This window comes from Haplochromis burtoni, unplaced genomic scaffold (assembly GCF_018398535.1).
Source record: "Haplochromis burtoni strain Fernald_Lab_line unplaced genomic scaffold, NCSU_Asbu1 Contig_17, whole genome shotgun sequence".
NCBI lineage: Eukaryota > Metazoa > Chordata > Actinopteri > Cichliformes > Cichlidae > Haplochromis > Haplochromis burtoni.
In genome coordinates this window covers 1,920,785-1,942,398 of record NW_024582378.1, presented here as the reverse complement: position 1 = coordinate 1,942,398, position 21,614 = coordinate 1,920,785, and the positions used below count along the sequence as shown (strand labels likewise).

The 21,614-nt window shown below is 38.6% G+C and overlaps 1 protein-coding gene across 4 annotated transcripts; it reads right to left on the bottom strand.

Annotated features, from left to right (window-relative positions):
- Nucleotides 1-4,078: 4,078 nt before the first annotated feature.
- Nucleotides 4,079-20,908, bottom strand: LOC102312047 (ring-infected erythrocyte surface antigen). Of its 4 annotated transcripts, none has more exons than XM_042218291.1 (6): nucleotides 20,772-20,908; nucleotides 19,929-20,050; nucleotides 14,515-14,563; nucleotides 11,107-11,183; nucleotides 5,657-6,036; nucleotides 4,079-5,599 (listed from the first exon to the last, which is right to left on the bottom strand). In XM_042218291.1, the coding sequence occupies exons 1-6, from the start codon at nucleotides 20,780-20,782 to the stop codon at nucleotides 5,324-5,326; spliced, it is 915 nt and encodes a 304-aa protein (XP_042074225.1). In that variant the 5' UTR covers nucleotides 20,783-20,908; the 3' UTR covers nucleotides 4,079-5,323. The 4 variants fall into 4 exon arrangements, with proteins under 4 accessions (XP_042074225.1, XP_042074226.1, XP_042074224.1 ...); XM_042218292.1 differs by having other exon boundaries at nucleotides 4,079-5,866; nucleotides 5,924-6,036; XM_042218290.1 differs by having other exon boundaries at nucleotides 4,079-6,036; nucleotides 20,772-20,906.
- Nucleotides 20,909-21,614: the final 706 nt, after the last annotated feature.

Below are 21,614 nucleotides of genomic sequence, written 5' to 3'. Positions count from 1 at the left end.
CTTTCTGTTAATCGGTTGTTATGTGAAATGAGGTGAAATGGAGGACCCAATGTGCAGACTCCAGGAGGCATACGTGAACTCAAACTCAGCTTTATTGCTGGATGAGAGGCCGAACAGAAAACTAAACAAACTGAAAATACAGATAAGAAACTGGCAGGCAGCTGGACAGACCACACAGCATAGGGTGATGGCAATCCCAACACAGACAAAGGAAAACACAGGGCTTAAATATACAGAGGGAGCAATCAGGGAATGAGAGACAGGAGGGAAACACAGCTGGGATAAATCAGGGCTGACGAGACCAAGGAAGCAAAACCAGAGACATAAGACACAGACCTTCAAAGTAAAACAGGAAACATGACGCCGACTTGACACAGGGAGACATCAGACAGGGGAGACAGCAACTATGGATCACAGACAGAAAACCAGAAGACTAAAAGTCTAACAAAACCCACACAGACAACCTACACTTAGAATAATCCAATAACCCATAAGACAAAGAAAGCTAGAATATAATGAAATAAACATAATCAAAGAACCAAAAGCACAGAACACTGGGTCGACGACCCAGGCACCCTAACACAAATCAAATCAAAATGTATTTCTATAGCACATTTTAAAAACAACAGTGTTGACCAAAGTGCTTCACAATCAGCCAAAAAGAGAATGAAAAGATAAAACAAACCATTAACAAACAAAACAGACCAACAAACAACACAGGTAACAAACATAAAAAAACAAGCCGGATGATAGTCAAACCAGTTTTATTCAAAAGTCAAAGTTAAAAAGTGAGTTTTAAGACGTGATTTAAAAGACTGAATAGACTCGGTAGTACAAATATCAACAGGAAGGTTATTCCAGAGTCTGCATTTGCAAAGGCACGATCACCTCTGGACTTCAGCCGAGACCACGACTAGAAGATCTTAGTGCTTTTTTGGGGTTATACAAATAGAGGAGTTCAGTTAGATAGCTAGGTGCCAAGTTTAAAATTTTAAAAGCAAGAAAGAGGATTTTAAAATCAATGTGATATTTGACAGGGAGCCGATGCAAGTTAGCTAAAACTGGAGTGATGTGATCATACATTCTAGTACCAGTTAAAAGGTGTGCAGCAGCTGCGAATGACAGAGAGAAGAGTGGCTGAGGCCCAAGTAGAGAGAGTTGCAGTAGTCCAGTCTAGTGGTGATAAATGCATGAATAAGTTTTTCAAGGTCATTCCTCTGAATGACTTTGAAAAACTTAAAAATCTTGGCAATAAAGCTTTTCAAACAGACCCAAACAGCCTCCTCGTGTTCCCACATCTAGTTTTATGTTACTTCCCTCAGCCCTATATCTTTTTGGCTTGTAAGGAAATTATATTTACAGTCAATTAGGTGCTAAGGCAAACCTCCCCACAGGGGGCAGTGTGGCTACAGGAGGAGAGGCATACACCAGAATGTCTACAGACTTTCTCCAGTAATCAGCAGGCATTAGTTATCCAAAAGTCTGGGTTAAAGGGAACCAGCATGCACAGTATGACACTATCTGTAAAAGTAACTCTAATTAAACTAACAGTTTCACTTTGACGTTGATCATGTGTCTGTTACTTTTATTTTGTTGATGCCAGTTAAAATGCCACCACTGCTGCTGTTTCCCTGTGCTGTATAACTCTAAACCAACAATAGCTCAGTATTGTCATCTTTTTTTCATCAAAACTTCTTTACAGGGTTTTGGGTTTTTTTTTTTTTTTTTGGTCTTCAAATGTATTTATTTCATGTTCAAGTGAGTATTTAAAGCAGCAAACCACAGCGTGTGTGCAACAGTGTGGCTTACCATTTTGGTTATTTTAAATAGTTTTTTTTTTTGATAAAACTGAAGCTTCGTAGCACAAAATAATGATAAAAATCAGGCTATAAATAGACAATTACAAACTTTTAGGGAAACATATTCAGTCACTATTAGATTGCCATATATTTGTTGGTTATAAGAAATATACAGAGCATAATAAAACAAATGGTAATATTATCATAGAACGATAAATCGTGAAGTATTTTAGTATGTTACATGACTCTAAAGTGACAAAATGATCAAATTATAACAGAGAAAGGCTTTTCTGTTATATAGACAATTACCCACAATACTACTCACCGAAAAGGCTCAGTCATTACAGATCATATCGGATATAACATTGAGTCCATTTTGTACATTTTAGTCATTCTAAGTTTTAGAAAGGAGGATTACTTAGGGCATTGGCTGACAGGTTTGTTAGTCAGTGAGGGTTCAGTTTAAAAGTTAGAGCCACAGCTTGCTCGGTCGTCACATCCAGTTTCAAAACAGCAAGATTACAAAGTCAAAAACACCTGAGATTTCATAATAGGCCTTGACAGACCAGACCCCACGCAGAAGGTGTTTGAGACCACAAAGTTTTTAAAGGAGTGTTTATGAAGCAGTTCTCGAGGCAGGAATGTGTGCAAAGAAGTGACATTTATTAACAAAAATCTTATTAACAAATGACAATGAATTAAAGACAAAAGGCAACCTCAGAGCAATCTACCACCTCCTCTCATTGTTTCTCATGTCTCTCCAGCCTCACCTGCACCTCTTGCCACCTGCACAGGTAAAGAAGCTGGTAACTTCCTAATCTGTGATGAGTCACCCAAAATATGTGACATCGGGGGTTAGGTGTGGACATGATGTGGACATCGGGTCAGCTGGAGGCGCAGTCGAAAGATTGTAGCGGTCCCAGATCAGATGTACACACTGGAACTCTTTCCCATGTTGCTTGTCTGTGTTTATTGTGTTATGGTGTGTTGATACCTGTGCATTCCTGTATTATCCTTTTGTGTTGCACATTTCAATGTTTTTTTTCCTCGCTACCTGGCCTGACCTGTCTCCCCAATGTGATGTTTGTATTGTATGTATGGTCGGCAAGGTCTGTCATCTCGGTTGTGGGCAAAAGACCTGCTACTGACAAATAAAGGCTATCTCATCTCATCATCATCTCATATAAATACACATAAGGTTATAACCCTGGTTCCTGCTGACATACAGCTTAAATATGAGTAGGTATTACACAGTCATGTGGGACTCTAAGCAGTCCTGTGAGATACTGAGTAAATCTTTACTGCTTCCACATGAATCAAATGGTAAATGGAGTTATACAGCACGTTTCTACTGTAACTGGGCACTCAAAGTGCTTTTTTTGCTACCTCATTCACCCAATCACACACATGCTTTTTCTGTACCCAAACACCTTGTCTAACATTCACACACTCACATCCCATTGGATGTATCAGGGGAAACTCCAGTTAATAGACAGCCAAGAGAGTGAGCACCTCTACAAAAGCAGATGATTTGGCAGTTTGTTGATCTGGAGCATTTAGATATGTGTTAACATAACGCCATGATATTCCCAGAAGTAAACGTCCCAGGAAATTCAGCCAGGGTCACACGGTGCAATGCTCAATGAAACCGCAAAAACCCAGTGCCAGATCTCGGGCGACAGATAGCATGTTAAATGTTGAAGTTCATGACAGTACAGTACTGTAACAGCATATTTACAGGTCTACCTAAAAAATCAGTCAGACAACTACAGCTCATTCAGAACTCTGCTGCTCGAGTCCTCACTAAGACCAAAAAAGTGGACCACATCAGTCCAGCTCTGAGGTCTTTACACTGGCTGCCTGTCCGTCAGAGGATAGACTTTAAAGTTCTGATGCTGGTCTATAAAGCTCTGAATGGTTTAGGACCAAAATACATCAGTGACCTCCTGACCCAGTATGAACCTTCCAGATCCCTCAGGTCATCTGGATCCTGTTTTTTTATCAGTTCCCAGAGTCAGAACCAAACATGGAGAAGCTGCATTCAGCTTTTATGCTCCTTATATCTGGAACAAACTCCCAGAAAGCCTCAGATCAGCTGAAACACTCAGTTTATTTAAATCCAGGTTGAAGACTCACCTGTTCTCAGCTGCATTTGAATAAAGCACCAAATCCACACTTTTAAGCTTAAATTTCAAAACTTACATTAACTACTGATTTTATCTACTGTTCCTTTTTTTCTCATTTTAAATCATGCTTTTTATTTGTTTTTGTTTTTTAATGTCTCTGTAAAGCACTTTGAATCACCTTGCTGTTGAATTGTGTTATATAAATAAACTTGCCTTGCCTTGCCTACAGTTTGAAAAAGACTGAACAAGTATGGTTTGTTCAAAAAGTTGCCAGAAGAAAGTCTCTTCTGTCTAAAATAAACATGGTGGCATGGATTAGGGTTACAAAGTTTCAAGAACAATGTCCTTGCAAATGTAAGGACATTTTGCAAAAGTACATCTGGCAAAAACCAACACACTATAGTAACTGTGAAGCACGGTGGTGGAGGGATGATGATTTGGGCTTGTTTCACAGTCACAGGACACCTTTCAGTCTCCCATGAACTCCTCTGTGTGCCAAAGTATTTTCCAAAGTATTCTAGAGTCAAATGTGAGGCCATCTGTCCAGCAGTTAAAGCGTGGCCCAAATTCGCTGACTCAGCAGAACAATGATCCCAAACACAGCAGTAAATCTACAACATCATGGTGAATAAAAGAAAAGAATTAAAGTGCAGACCTGACCCCGACTGAAATGCTTTACATATTAATCTTATATCAATGTTCATGTGTATAAATAAATCAACAAACACATAAAGAAAGAAAAACATCTCAGGCTGTTGCAGTTACAGACTTTCAGATTTCATGTCTTATGTTTAGTTTGAATCAAATTTGAAGCTCCAATAGTTTTTTGTGTTTCATACAGCAAAAACCTTACTTACACTGTTGATCTAGTTGATTCAGCTCATTAAAAAAGTACCAAATCTCGCCAAACTGAGCATAACGAAAGCCTCCAGCAACATAGTCTGTTCCTTCTCAAAAAGCATGGGAATGATCTACACATGATATATGCAAAAGCTTCATGTTTAAAACTAAAGAGTTTCTTCTGACATTTAAGTCAGAAGAAGACAAAGAAATATAGTTTGATTGCTTTCATGTGTAGTTTGCAAATCCAGATATCATCCTAATCTGGGACCCTGTGCAAGTCTCTGCTTGTTAATGTATTCAGTAAAAAAACAAACGATTCCAACATTCAGATGAAAAACAGAATTTTTTCGATATATTAAAAAGAATCACCGTCTTAAAGATCAAACCAGTTGTCTCGACACCACTCGGCAGATTTCAGTGTCTTCAGTACTTCAATTATTTTCTTTTTTTCAATGAATGTTATTAAAAAAATACAAAAAGACAAGAGAAATCTTCAGTAAGGATAATCTCTGCTCAGCAGAATTCAAAACTGTCTCCACCTCGTTGTGTCGGGTTTTATCCCACATCATCATAGTCCTCCTCATCCTCTTCTTCACCCCCGATGTCATCATAGTCTTCCGTGGAGGTGTTGTCTCCTGCTTGATCTTCCTCGTCCATCTTCACATAGTCCAGTTGATTGTCCACGCTCTCCACATAGTCGTTCTCCTCAGCCAGGTTCTCGTAGCTTTGGGCCTCCAAAACACTACCGCTCATGCTGTTGACGACTGGAGGAGGAGGAAACATTATGTCTCCCTCCATCTTGATGTAGTCAGCCTGGAGTTCTGTGCTCTCCTCGTAGTCATGAATGCTTTCCTCGTGGTTGCTTACATTCTCCTCACAGTTGCCATCCTCGTAGTCGTGGATGCTTTCCTCGTGGTTGCTTACATTCTGCTCACAGTTGCCATCCTCGTAGTCGTGGATGCTCTGGCTCTCCTCAGCCAGGTTCTCGTAGCTTTGGGCCTCCAAAACACTACCGCTCATGCTGTTGAAGATTGGAGGAGGAGGAAACATTATGTCTCCCTCCATCTTGATGTAGTCAGCCTGGAGTTCTGTGCTCTCCTCGTAGTCATGAATGCTTTCCTCGTGGTTGCTTACATTCTCCTCACAGTTGCCATCCTCGTAGTCGTGGATGCTTTCCTCGTGGTTGCTTACATTCTGCTCACAGTTGCCATCCTCGTAGTCGTGGATGCTCTGGCTCTCCTCAGCCAGGTTCTCGTAGCTTTGGGCTTCTGAAACAGCAAATTCCATATTTAAGGTTAATTTTATTGCTGCAGTGCATATAGGTAGCTGGTCAGTAGAAGATTGGGGGAAAGAGAAGACAGAAAAGAAGAGCACAGAGAGACCAAAAACAAGGAAAGAAAAAGAATAAAAGTTACCCTGCAGTGATGGCAGAAGAAACACAACGGGGTGGAGAAGAGATGGTCAGTGCATTGTTGCACATCTCCCAGCAACCTGAGGTTATACCTAAGGCCCCAGTCACACTGGGAAAAATATGCTATTCCTCAGTGATTGCTGGGTGGTTGATGGAGGTTGGTGACAGTCGCTGTAAAATTGTTAGCTACAGCCCTAGTCATGCCGGCCTAGACTGGACTGGTCAGTGACTCATTGGAAACTAGAGGTCACAAGGGGGAAAAGTATGTTACCAAACCAGCTGATGAGTAGTTTCTGGAAGATGCTAAGTGGAATTATTTGCAAAGAGTTATACAGTGGTGCATTGGAAACCTCCCACCAGCAGGCTACCACAGTTGCATGGAAGACCTGCATGCAAATACGCACAAACTCCTCACCAAACAGTAGTAAAATGTTGAAAAGCACAATAAATACTGAAAACAAAGACTATTAGCCTTCAAGGTAAAATTATTTATTGCTGCAGTAAATATAGCTACAACTTTCAGCAACCAACCTCCAATGAGGAAATACGTATTTTCCCCTAGCAACCAGAGGATGCCAACTGGTCTCCAGGCCTGTGTGAGTGACGACTAAGGGATGGTTTAGGGACACCTGATTCAGCTCTAACTGTAAACTTTATCAAAAAGGAAAGTTTTAAGCCAAGCAGGGAGCTGCATCCACAGGAGAGGGGCCTGATAGCTCAGGACTTTGACTCCCATTCTATTTTTAAAGACTTGAGTAACCAAAAGTATCACTGCAGTCTGAGAGTAAAGTGCTCTGGTTGGATAATATGATATTTAAGATATGTTTATTTTGTACTATGCATATGGGAAGAAGAGTTCATGCCTCAGATTGAATATTTAGAAAACTTACAGTGTTGCTATGAAGGCAAATATTTATGTTGAATGTAAAACAAACAAACAAAATGACCACGTAGTTGAATATTCAGGGGTTATCTCGGATCACAGTCTTAGATTTCAAAAGCACATCAAGAATATGAGCAAATAAACCAAAATACAAGACTACTTTTGGACATATTAAAAACTCACTGAGGAAGCTACGTGGGTTTAATGTAATGAGGCTTTCTTATCTCTCATGCTGGCAAGTGAGACACTTTTGAAAGCATTTTGATAATTTGATAAAGAAGGTTTAAAGCAGGAAACTCCAAAGGTCCTTGGACGCTGGGACTTGCAAACATGGACAGTATAACTGAGGCTTACGAGTAAGAAGAAGGGATTATTCAAGATGTGCTCAGTGGCTAACAATCACACATGTACCGTTCCAGAATCAGATCAGATATCCAGGCGCTGTTGTCCCTGCATAATCATTATTAATATTAGTCTAGGATCAACAATCCAATCGACCAATCATGATGTCAAAGCTTTGTAAAGTAGGGAAAATGTTGTTGTTTTAATAATAAAAAATAAATAAATTGTTGCCTACATAGACCTTTCTTCTGGAGCAAACAGTAAGGATTTCAGGTGTTATTTTTATTCATTTATGCATTATAATGAATATATTACAAAGTTTAGCTTGCTGTTAGCTTGCTGTTAGCTTGCTCGTGATACCTTTCAATTGCATTAGCTAACTTCTTGGTTAATGCAAACTGAGTTCTCCAAACAGTTGACCAGTCTATGGCAGTGTTGATTCGGGACCAACATTTATTATAATAATGCAGGAAAACCACTAACACAAAGATATCAGATCATACATAAAATCCAATTTCAACACTCCTTTATCAACCAATAACTGCCAGAGTGACTACATCCATCTTATCTACTACCTATGGTTTTATTTAGTGAAGCCCTTCTGGTTGAATATGAACAAAGCTGGGCAAAGTTACTGACAGCCTCAGCAAAATGTTTGACTAGTTTGTTTGGTTTTGTGGCTAAAAACCAAAACTATGAGTTTCCATCGACTCCTTATGGAAGCTTGTTTCCACCACTGGAAAAAACAAAACAGAACATAACATAGATTTTTGGGTTTTAATCTTGAAATTTAGGCTCACTAAACAAAATAACCTCAACTTCTGACTTGCTAATGCCAAAAAAGGACTTTTTCAGTGGTGGAAACAAGCTTGCATAAAACATTAACTAAGCTAGTAAAGTCTGTCACGATGAATGCTTTATCATCAAGGTAAGGAAGCTCCACTAAGTTGATTCTGTTCATCTGAACGCAGCATCTTCAATCCCAGTACTATGGGCAGGAACATGGGTGCACCATGGATTCCTTAGTTTCGCTCAGTGTAGCTAACTTGTAAATGGAAAAAGTAGAAAATAGGGCTCTGTTATTCTTTCCTGGAACACCACTGAGCCATTAGTTCAGGTATGTGGACAACACCTGGCTGGAAACCAAACCTCAGCACATATCAGGATTCACTGATTTCATTAACTTGGTGGACAAACATATCAAGTTCTCCAGGGCAGAGCAAAAAAAATGACAGGCTAGTTTTCTTAGATGGTGATCTTTCCATCAGCAATGGGGGACATTTGAAAGTCTGTGTGTACCATAAACCAACAATACTGATCAGTATTTAAAGTTTGAGTCTCATCATCTACTGGAGGACAAACTGCGTGTCATCAGGATGTTACAACATCATCTTCACAGACTTCATCAGGATGTTACAACATCATCTTCACAGACTTAGCAACCAGAAAAACAGAAGGGTTCATCTTTCACCATCCTACACTGCTGTGATTGCAGTCATTCCCTAACTCTCTGTGACTGGTACTGATGACCAATGATGAGCAAGTCATGAGCAACGGTAATGACGACTGGCATACCAACAGTAGCGGTTTTTGATACGGGCGACACGGGCGGTTTCCCGGGGCGGCATTGTGGTGGAGGGCGGCATCACGGGCATCGGCAAAAAAACCCAAAATTGCCTATCCCAGCTGTCATAGGGCGAGAGGCGGGGTACACCCTCGACAGGTCGCCAGTCTGTCGCAGGGCCAACACACAGGGACAGACAACCATTCGCACACACATTCACATCTAGTGGTAATTTATCCAATTAACCTATCCCCAAGCTGCATGTCTTTGGACGGTGGGAGGAAGCCGGAGTACCCGGAGGAAACCCACGCAAACTCCACACAGAAAGACCCCGGCCTGATGGTGGAATTGAACTCAGGACCTTCTTGCTGTGCGGCAACAGTGCTAAACACCGTGCCACCGTGAGCATCTAATAACCAACTCGCAAAATAAAATAAAATAAAAACATACAACAAACATGAAAACACCAGACATTATGATACAGACTTATAATTTGCACCGATGTATTTTCGAAATTCTATATGCGAAAAGTGAGCGTGAGAGCCCTCGGTGCGCCTGCTCGCTGCTGAAGTCAAAGTAAACTTTATTGTCATCTCCACTACATACAGTCCAGCATATAGAGAGACGAGACGACGAGGCTCCAGTTACAGCAGTGCAAGAAAATAAACAATAAATATAAGAAGAGTAAGAAAATAAATATACACTTTAGGACTCGGGGTAAAGGGATCAATAACAAGGGGAGTGTTCGCCCGGGGCACCAAACAGGCTAGGACCGCCACTGCATACCAATCATAATGAAACCGACCTCACAGCCCATCGTTAGTCAAAGGTGCTAGTTTTGTTCGTTATGAAAATTTTTATAAGGTTGGGGAAACCTGCAGTTAGCCAAGACTGAAGAAGTCACTCTTCTGCTGAAAACGCTGCATTCAGATCAACAGAATCAACTTTCTCAGCTTGTTTAAAGAGAAAACTTTCTGTTGACCCCTCAGTTTTTTTCTTAAGTGCAATTCTTGTTAATACTTTAATACTAGTAATACTTTAATATTACTACTTGTAAACTGCTGATGTCACATAAATGACCCGATGACTTATGGGACTGTATACGTGATGTTTATGTGTTCTAGGCTTTAGTGCTATACGGCAGTTACAGTTATCCGGTGTTGATTAGCCATTTTTGTGTTAGTGTATAACATTACTGCAGCTGTATGTGTTCTGTGTTTTATGTGGTTAGCGGAGCACTGTGATTAAGACGGCTGTTTCTGTGCACCACCTCTTGCTGCTGTTGTGGGTGAAGGGGCATTCTTAATAAACAGCTGTGCTTCCTGTAGCTTAGCATTACAGCTAAGGCAGGCATAGCAAGTCAAAATATAGAAGTTTTTCTCTCTTCCTTGCCTGAGCTTGCCATATTATTGATGTTTGTCAGCTGCTGGCTGGGCTAAACATCTTGAGGTTACTACTTGTTTTGTGAAATTCACCAGTTTGACTTTACATTTTTAAAACTCATAAATGTTTTCTGTTATTCAATTCAGCTCAGTTCAATTTCACAGCAACAGCCGCCTGAAAGGGTTATCAAGAAGGTAAAGATGGTCCCTGATCGAACCCTTTATCAAAAAACAACGCTTTAACCCTTATCTTAAAGGTAGCGTCTCTCAAATCCAAACTGGGAGCTGAGGTCTTAAAGGTGAAGGCTCTGACTCCTATTCTACTTTTAATAAGACAGAATTTAAAAATGAGAAGGAGCAGACTGCTGTGTATCCTTCCACAGTTTGTGGTACAGTTACAATTACATCAAGCCAAAAATATTCTTCGTTTTTGTCTGACTTGTAAAATAAGGAGCACTTTCCTTGTTTGGCCCAAATCCTTGACAAAACAGACATCATAAACACTTCTTAGTAAGTTTGAAACCTTAGCTTGGATCAGAATATGTGGTGCTGTCTTGGATCTGAATCTTGTGCATAAAACTGTCACTGCCATGTAAACTGGTGAACACGCGCTGCCCTTTAGTTTGTGGTTTATGGTCAAATGGCAGACTGGATGAGGCTTTAATTTCAAAGATCTGAAAGTGAGAGAAGGAAGCATGGTTTCATAAGAGGAGGGGCAATCTGTAGGAGCCACTGAGAAATATAATAAAGTCTTGCCTGCCAAGAGAAACTGTGTCCGCGGAGGTAGAGGTGGAGTGCCCGTTTCAATGTTTCTCTGCTGGTATTTGTTGCTCCTGCAAATTTGCAGACAAGAGAAAATGTCAAGTGAAAAAATCTACGTTAAAGAATGTAAAGTCTGCAATGTCTGAATCTGGATGTGAGCACACAGTGTAAGGTCTGCAGAGCTTACTTTGGTACAACAGACATGTTTAAGCTACATGGTTCCTTAAATATATATATATGGAGTATATGGAAAATATGGGGAAACATAAATGTTTAAATGCATCATTTGTTTAAATGAATATTGATTATGATAATAATAATATTAATATTAATAATGTATATGGGATGACTTGTACGGACTGAAATGTGGCAACAGAGAAAAAGCTGAGTAAATAACATAAAGAACTAGAAATTATAAATGAAACTCAAAACACAAAATGCCCAACACAGTCTGATGGTAGTTCATGAAGTCACAACTTTTAATTCCTGCTTTTGGACATGAACTTTCCACTGAACATGATTTTCCATCTGTCTGTGGAAAAGCCAGCTGCTGCTGCTTTAAAAGAACCTTCACGATTTGTGGTACAGTTGCTGTTAAAGAGCCAATAGAATTCTTTGTTTTGGACTTATTTGTGAATTAACAGCACTTTTCTGGTTTGGCCCAAATCTGATTTGTATCCATGTGAACAAAATTATACTTTTTTTTCACTTGCACAAATTTTGTAGGTTGGAGGGATAGGTAGCGGAGCAAGCCAATTGGCTGTGCACACTAGAGACCTAACTTTGAATACTGCATGTCACAGACTTTCACACTCATTTAATTTTTAAATCTATTATTAAGTGAAAAAACTATCCATTTTTAAATTTTAGCCATTAAAACTGCTGAGATTTAGCACATAACTGTTTTTAACTTACTTATATAACCAACTTTCTTACCTTTGCCTATTAAACCTATTTGGTTAGGTTTAGAAAAGAATCAGTGTTTGGGTTAAAATATAATGTTTAACACAATAGTACTTTTAAAGCTCTGGTTCCTTGTTTTTTTCACATTTTCTTGGTTTGGATACATGATGCAGACATGAATTATACTTTCTACTGAAATATATCAGTTACAAAGTCTTGCTGTCATTTTAAGTTTTGTGGTAAGAGTGAGCTGCTAGTTCAGTGTTACATTTGGTCACAAGTTTGTAACATTATCAACTGGTTACACTGCTGTGGTCGTAAAATAAACAGACACACAGAGACTTTTTGGAAGCCTTGCAGAAAAAGGTTTCCAAATAGTACAACATAAATGTCATATACTGCATGTTATGCTAACACTCCTATGCTGATCAATATGTGGACTTCCAACTAATGCACAGTACACAGTGTAATAGTTACACATCCTCTAGGGTGAAAATAACAAAGTTTTACTGTTTAGAGTAAAATGTCAATCATATATATTAAATCGCTGTAATTTTCTGGATATTTATAATTGTGTTATTTGTTTAATATATTACCGTTATTTCTTATATTTTGTAATTTAGTTCAATCTGCTACTGTTCTTATTGTCTTGGAGCAACTATAACCCCATAATTTCCTTGGGGTTTGATAAAGTATTCTGATTCTGACCTCTGGTTTTCTCCCTATATCTCCTGCCCCATGGCTCTATTGGGTGTCACCAGTGAGTCCTTTCCTGTGGACATGGACAGTCTAGCACAGTATGCCCACTGTCACCAATTTGGGTTTTAAAATGGATAGGGATTTTAGATTTGACAGTCAAGTCAGAGCAGCAGTGAAATCCAGCTTATTTCATCTGAGGCAACTGGTCAAAACCCATCCTGTCAAAAGATAAATTCAGAACAGTAATGTATGCTTTTATTATAACTGAGCTGGATTATTGTAACTCGTTGTACCTTGGTATTAGAGAGTCATCCTTGACATGAAAAATTACAGGTAACCATGGAAATCTGCTAGCAACCAAAACAATCACTGGGAGGTTTTTGGTTTCAGTGACATCTTTGCAATCAATTTCACCCAGTGACAGCCAGAAACCTCAAAGAACCACTGCTAACCGGTTGGAGAAGGCACACACTTCCCTAGCAACCGCTGACTGTATCATGTCTAGTATGACGGACAACTCTCAAGGAATGTTTGCATGTAAGCGCAATTGAAATCTATCAGTTACAAGCTCATGTCGAACACCCACCCCCCAATAAAATAACCCCAAGAAATTCATCTCTATGAACACAAAAAGATTGTTTTTTGTTTGGGTTTTTTTAGCTTTTTTTTTTTTTTTTTTTTTTTGGGGGGAGGCGGGGGGGGGGGGGGGGGGGGGGGGGGGGGGTCAAGAGCAGATTCTTACAACAGTGTTACATTTGGTCATAATTTGGTAATTTTGTAACATTACTGGCTTTTACAGTGCTGTGCATGGAAAGTAACCAAACCACATAGAGATTTTTCTGCAACTTTGTAAAATGTAACAGAACACCATAAATGTGACATATAAACTTTTAAAGTCTAAATGTAACATATGCTGACATATTTTGTAGCCCTATGGCAGCTGGGATAGGCTCTGCCCCCCGCGACCCTAACAAGGATAAGAGGAAGAGAATGTGTGGATGGTACTGCAGTGGGGAACTGGTTACTTTTTGTATGTTACTATTACGCTACATGAATGGTTACGCAGATGTCAGGGAACAGGGAAAATGATTTTGATACTATACTTGCCCAGCCAAGTTTTTTCATGCCCAAAAAAAACTACATTTATAATGTATCATATTGTTATACTGGTTACATCCTGGATGTGTCAGAACATCACAGCCCACAGAGTGAATGGTGGAAGTAGTTTAGCTAATACACTATTTTTAGCATGTTTGCTGTATGTATTATCATATTTGCTTGTGATTTTTTTTTTTCCAAGGAATATTAAAACAGCTGTATTTCAGTAAGAACTCATGTCTGAAAGTTTGTTTTTGCTATAGACTGTATATATACTGTGTGGTTGTTACAAATGCAGCTTACAGTTAGCATTATAGCTAGCTATGCAGAGTCAATTTAAACACACAATATATAACAATTCAATTTGTGCTTATAAAGTTGGTTTAAAACTAGTTTTGCTTGTTGAAAACACCATCAGCTGTGTTGGGAATTTCATGATTCAGTACTGAAGCCCTTTTTCTGGTTAGTTTAGCTTAGCGTTGCAAATGAAAATGGGAGAAATAGCTCCCCGTTTGATAAAAACACTGCTTAATAATAAATACAATAAACATAGAAGCGACATAGACTTCTCACTGAAGCATAAGTCAGACAATAGAAATAAAAACAACAAGTCTGATTCTTTAAATGTAAACCTGCGCCTGTTTTTAGTACATTCATTGTGTACATTCACTGTTATATGATAAGTATACATTTATGCATTACTCAGTTTTGAAGTTGAATTCGTTTTTCACATTGTGGATTTTGTGTTGGCCTGTTGGGGGGGAAAAAAGAAAACACAGTTAATTCAAAGTCAATTAGGAAAAAAGATCAATATATTTGCACCTAAAGGCCATTTAAATGGATTTATTCACAGCTTAGCAAGAACAGATTTGGATTGTGTTGCTACAAACAAAGGAGAAAAATAAATGCAAATATGATATAAGAGTATTTAAATAGGATAAAATGGGGAAAAAAGTACTTTTAAGTATGTTTAAAGCATCTAAACAAACCATATTTAAATGCATAAATGAATAAACAAACAACTCTGCTGTTTTCAAACGCACAGTGTTCTTTTATCTCCACATGCTGTTACCTATGATTAGTGTTTGTGTTGTATTTTATTAGCTCTTTATACATGTGCATACCCTCAACCAGCACGAAGCCCCGCTTTGTGGTGATGCAGCCAGTTTACCCACAGGGATCATTAAAGTTTCATCTAAGCTAATCAGATCCAGAGGGCACCCCCTAATAATAGTAATTCATACAATTATAATAGTTGTTCTTCTGGCTTGCAACAAAACCCTTAAAGTAAGTAGTTTAGCTTCTAGTGTGTCATGGTTTGGTTTCTCTTCCCTTTCCGGCTTATGATTTGTGGTGAACACGTGCATGTGTTGGTTTAGCAGTGAGTTTTTAAAAAAAGAGGTAGTTGAATTAAAAATGAAACTGGTGTCTGACGGTCATTTCAGTTTGCTCTAACTTATTTTGCACCTAAGGGTATAGTAAATAAGTGGAATGAACCAATCCTGTGTGTCAGGTGTCCAGATTTCTGTTTAATGATGCTGGTCGCCAACAGCTTGAAACCCATCAAGGAAAAAAACAACATGAAAGGATTCATAAAATAATGGAGGACATTTGATGCAAAGATGTCATCATTTTTTCTCTTGTCAAGATAACATATACCTTCTATAAGATCTTATAACCACTCTGATCTGTCTTGAGGGGCCCCATAAAACTGCTGAGAACAAAAAAAGTTATCTCTGCAGTACAATGTCAGGTCACAGGACTTAGCATTAGCTGGACCGTTTAGTGACACTGAACTTGGAAAACTAGATTTAGATACTATGAAGCTACTTTCTCTGATTTCTGGGGGGTTTAGGCTTTAGAATTTAAACAATATTGTATTTTGACACTTATAATAACGTAACAGCTTAGTTCGTTTTACAATGTGTACAAAAACCATGCAGTATACTGAAAATGAGACACACGGGGGAAAAGGGATAACACACCTGTGAAAGCAATCAGCATGGTCCAAATAGCACGAAACATAACTGACACAGGAAACGAAACAACGCTAAACACAGGGACAAGAAGCTCACAGCAGCCACAGAGGCAGAGGAACAGGTGCTAACAAAAGATGAGACAGTGAAACACAGAGGAAACTTCTTTTTTCAGATGCTCCCTTAGAGGTCATGACCGCAGATCATCTGCCTCCATCTCACCCTATCCCTAACATCCTCACCCCATGCCCTCCTTCACTACATCCATGAATCTCATCTGTGGGCTTCCTCTTTGACTCCTGCCCGGCAAACCTCACATCACAGCAGGTCATGTAAACCGCCTCTTTCAATCTTGCTGATCACCTCATATCACAAATAAAAGACAAAATATCACTAGAAACCACAAAGTACTAGAAAAGACAAAGAAACCAGTAGTTTGTCTAGCTCTTTGACTACTGTCCATCTGTCCAAGATTTTCCCCAGCGTCAAACCCCCTGACACCTGCTTTTAGTGGAGCTAAATAAACATTTCATACACTCTAGTGGTTTCTGTTTAAAAAAAAATAAATCTGTATGTTTCTGGTTTCATCATTTCTTTTTTGCAAAACATTTTGTAACGTCTCCTTTCCTGCTTCTGCTCAGTTCGTCCTGACTGTATCTGAATATATAGCCCTGTCCTTCCCCTTAGTCTTTGTTACAGGGAGGACTTGTTGGTTTCTGCCTGTAGATTTTTTGTACTTTGTGTTAGACTTTTCAGCATGAATAAAGGTTTGCTGTTATTTGTGGAAGGTCCTGCCTTTGGATCTCTCGCCTCAACACTGATGCAATGCATTTCCAATGGCAAAGTCTCAACGCTGCCCTCATGTTCTGCGTGATTCTGGTGAGTCAAGCCTGAAGATGAGTGGCTTCAACTCTTAACTTCCACAAATCTGACTGCAGCTTTCTCTGGAAGGAGCTACGTTTTTCTGAACCGGGTGTTTATTCATAAAGCCTAAAAATCCCAGACTTGCTTTACAGTCTGTACAGTACATGAGTCATGACCTGGATAAAGAAAAACCTTCCTTCACTGAGAAGCAACTTTATGAATGTCTCTGACATAACAGACAGGCACACAACATGACCTAATGTACAGAGTGTACATTTCAAACTCCTTTTATTCTCACCCACAGGAGATGGTTGCAATGCCAGATCTTCAGAAATGAATTATTTAAAAAGAAAAAACAAGCCAGTCAAATAAAATAAAAATAAAAAAACAGTCAAATAAAAGACCAAACCATGAGTGACTAAAAGGAACTAAAAAGAGGAAGGTGATTCAAAACGGCCAGTTGGTGGGCAGATTCTTATGTGGAAGGAAGATTATTCCTAAGTCCAGGATAAATAACAGTAAAGCCCAGGTCACTGAGAGAGGTTCGTGGGCTCATAACCTCAGTTACCTGAGGGCATAATACAGAGGTGAGACCGTACAATACCATCACAGGACAAGCAGTATACTGTAAATATACTGTAAGCAGTATATTTACAGTAAAAAAACAGTAGCACTTTCTATCACAGCTCGGTAATGAAGGGATAATAGTAACAAGTGGGAAACAAGAGGGTTATAATGTGGTAATTTCTAAGTTATTACTATGCAATTAGCAAAGTAATAACTATGTAATATTCAAGTGATATCATGGTAGCAATAGTGATTACAGTTGAGTAATATTATCCTGAAATGTATGTAATAGTATAATAAGAGCCCCAAAACTGGGGGTAATAATATAGAAATAGAGCTCGGTAATAAAGGGGTAATAGTAGGGTAACAAGGAAGAAAGAAGAACGTAACAATGTGGTAATTTCTACGTTATTACTACTGAATTACCCATGGTAGTTTCTGTGTAATAAGCAGGAAACCGAGCTGCAAAATGCAAAACTGCCTGTTTCTCTTTAATAACATATGAATAACCTATTAAAGCTAACTTAAAGAAGTGTGGTTATTACCTAGAAATATCTCAGGTAGTTTCTGTGTAATAAAAAGGAAACAGAGCTGCAAAATGCAAACTGCTCGTTTCTATTTAATAACATAATAATTCCATAATATTAATTCCAGGTAACAATCAAACACATTTAATTAATAGGTTATTAACAGGTTATTGATGTGCTATTAAATAGATGCAGACAGTTTTGCATTTTGCAGCTCTGTTTTGTGCTTATTACACAGAAACTACCGCAGGTAAAGTGGTAATAATTTATAAATGATCACATTATTACATCATTGTCACTTCCTTTTTACCTTACTATTACCACTTTATTAACGAGCTCTATTTCCACATTGTTACCCACAGTTTTGGGGCCCTTATTATCCAATTACACAAATTTCCGTGTAATATTACTTGGATATTACATGGTTATTACTTTGGTAATTGCATAGCAATAACTTAGAGATTACCACATTATTACCCTCTCGTTTCCCCTTTGTTACCCTACTATTACCCCTTTATTACCATGCTGTAATAGAAAGTGCTACCAAAAACACATTTAAAGTATCAGAAAAAAAATAGTGTATGCATTATTATACAGGGATTCCTGTAACTCCATATTTTTTTTTTTTTGAACTAGAGTAACTTTGCACCGGTCACAGCTCAAAATAATCTCATTCCGACCAGTCTTACGGTCCCTTAGTTATTTCCTCTGTTTAAATAAGGCATTTTAACTCTTCTCTCTTTAAGTTATCCTACTTCTGATTGACTGCCCCTCTTAAACAGAAAGCAATGGTGTAGAGCTATGTGCCTTAGATGACCATATTAGGATGCATTATATGGACAAAAGTAGAGGGCTACCTACACGTTACACCTACAGGAGCTGTTCAGCCATGGACACCCCCATGGCATGGAGCTCTTGGGACACTCTGAAGAGGCTGCATCAGCAGGGCGTTGGTGAGTTTTAGACACCACACGCCTCAGCACTCAGTGACTACACTCTATAAATGTATGTGGTCTGCCACTTTGTGGCTGCATTGCTGGGGCTCTTAGATGGTGTCATACTTGCAATGATAAGATCTACAACTGATCATGCAGGGAAGAAATTTCACAGGTTGACTGTTGCAATGATGGCATCTTATTAATGTATCAGTCTTGAATTCAGTAAGTGCCATATAACGTTTCCTCTCACTGTCATCACATAGCATCTTAAGACTAGAAAGTGAGTTTAGCTCTATTCTGTTTTGTTCTGGCTTGTTCCAAATCACAAACTGAACTAAGCTCTAAGGTTGCTGAACGAACATATTTTAAAAACACTTTTTGTGCAAATAAAATTACTGGAAATGACACCAGTATGTAAAATATATTGAGGTGTTGTTTACCAATCTTGCTTTATTTAATGGAATTTTTTCTTTTTCTCTTTAAAAAAATACTTTTAGTAAGTTTCATTTTGCTGTGCATATATAGTTAAATAATGTCATATGTGAACATCCAGACTCACGAGCAGAGTTAAGGCCACCACAGATTAAAGCCTCTCAAGCAATTTAACACTGCAGAATGGTGGGGTTCTGCACATGCTCACATCTGGAATTAGATCTTTCTACTTGTGACAGGGAAAAAAATTAAAAGCACATGCATCATTTTTAAGTGTTACCTTATGAGCTTTATCAGCAATTTAAAAAGAATAACAAGAAATTATTTAAGTTGTTTTAATACCGGTAAAAATCTTAACATTCATGGCTTAAAATAGCAGTCATGCCTAAAAAAAGCAAATACGAATGACAAAAATACTGGACTGTTTGGCTACAGGGTGTACACAGTGTATACAGAAAAAAAGGCATCGGTTCCTGAACCACGCAACCAGTTTCAGTGTGTCCACACCTTAAAAAAGCTGTCTGACAGCTCACACAACCAAATGGACAAACACCATTCCTGAAATGAACTTTTCTACACAAACTTACAGGAAAACACCTTCACGCACTCTCTAAAGCTCCCAAACACTTGTTGCATAATGTTTTGACATTTCGCTTATCGGGGTTTCAATTCAACCTTTCTGCTATAAGAAGGGGAAGAGAATAAATCTGAGTGAAAACAGGAAAAAAGCAGTAAAAATGTATGTCGTTGATGTGCAGATGAAGGCTTGTTCAGTATTTAGTGGCAGGTGCGCTGCAGAGATTCAAACCTACCTCTTTTTCTTGATATGCACTTGCAGATGAACATGAAGATGATGCTGATCACCACAGACACGAAAACCATGCCAATGACCACCCATAACCATAGGTACTTGCGGATAAACGCCATGATCGCACTGTTTGAAGGATTTAAAAAAGAAACAAAAAAGTCTGAACACTTCACCACGAGAAACACATCTGAGCCGCTGCTTTTCAGTATACACAGAGCTGGGGATCGGAAAGAAGGCCATTCAACCACTTCCTCTTTTTTTCTGTGTTGACTAAGTCCTGGGGTTATTTTTGTATTAAGATTAGCATTCTGAGAATCAAACAGGCACCTCAATAACCTCTAGGGACTCTTCTGAGCCAACTGCACTGCCAACCATCAAAACGTCTCAGTTTTTGTTCTCACTTCAGACAACCTCAGCCAAAGTATCTGAGCTACTTAAAGCTGAAAGAGAAGGTCAGCTTTAAAGTGAATTGTTTACTCCAGCTGGACGGATGTATTTATGTGCCTTTATCGCTGTGAACGGAATGATATAAATACTCGTTCCCCAGTTTATCTTCATGCCCGGCATCCTCTCTACACAGCCGCTTCCTGCCAACTTCCAGTTACAAATACTGCTGATTCAGAATACAGCCATGCAAGATAAAGTGATATTCGGACATGAAAGCACATAACAGTTTACTGTCTGCTTTGACACGTGACGCCTTTCACTGCAGTTAGACCTGATAACCACTTTTTAAGTATTATCTCTAATTATGGATAAGAATAGAATGACTTTTATCACAAAAAATGCAATTAAAGTGTTATTTCAATACATGTCAACTTCCAAATACTCCAAATAAGTGCCTTACCTTTCTTCCATATCTCTGGTTAAAGAAGGACGGCAGTTTCAGTAAACAGAAGGTGAAAGCGGATGGTGTCTAGATATGACAGGACTCATCATGTGCTGCATCTTTGCATGCCATCGTCTAATTTTCTTACCTAACCAAAGAAACATGAAGGCTGAGACTGGATTATCCCCACCCCCTGTCATGCACCAGTGACCAAATCATGTGGGTGTTTGTGTGAGGCTATAAGGAGAGTCAGACACGCATGACAAATTTACACATCTGTGTTAATACTTCAGTTGGAGAAAATTGTTTTTGTTTTATTTATTTGGTCGGAATAGAAATGTCATCACAGATGACAGATTTTGATATTTTAAACAGGTTCAAATTAACATTTTTAATACATATTCCTTAAACTACAAACATTGCCAGTGTCAGCACTGAACACTGGACTCTTGTGTAGGTCTCTCACATTTTCAGTTCCTCTTATAAATCATGACTTTACATCAGTTTATCATAGTGTAATCTTTAGGGAGGTGTTTTCCTGTGCAGCTGCACATTCACAATAATTGGGATTTATATCATCTGTTGATAAATATCTCTTTTGTTTTCTGTTAAGAATTAATTGTTGAAAGCGAGATTTAGTTTGGGGGGGGGGAAAAAACAAGTCGATTTTATTTTAAAAAGGTGACACCGGAATTGGGAAACTAACGCTGTTTACTTATAGGAAAATGACTCTGTGCTTTCAAAATATTAGCACAAAACTGCTAAGTGGTGGACAGATATGAAAGTAACTTTCGAAATAAGTAAATATATGATTATTTTGTCTTGTATTTATTTCTATGTTGGTTTACATTACGAATAAAC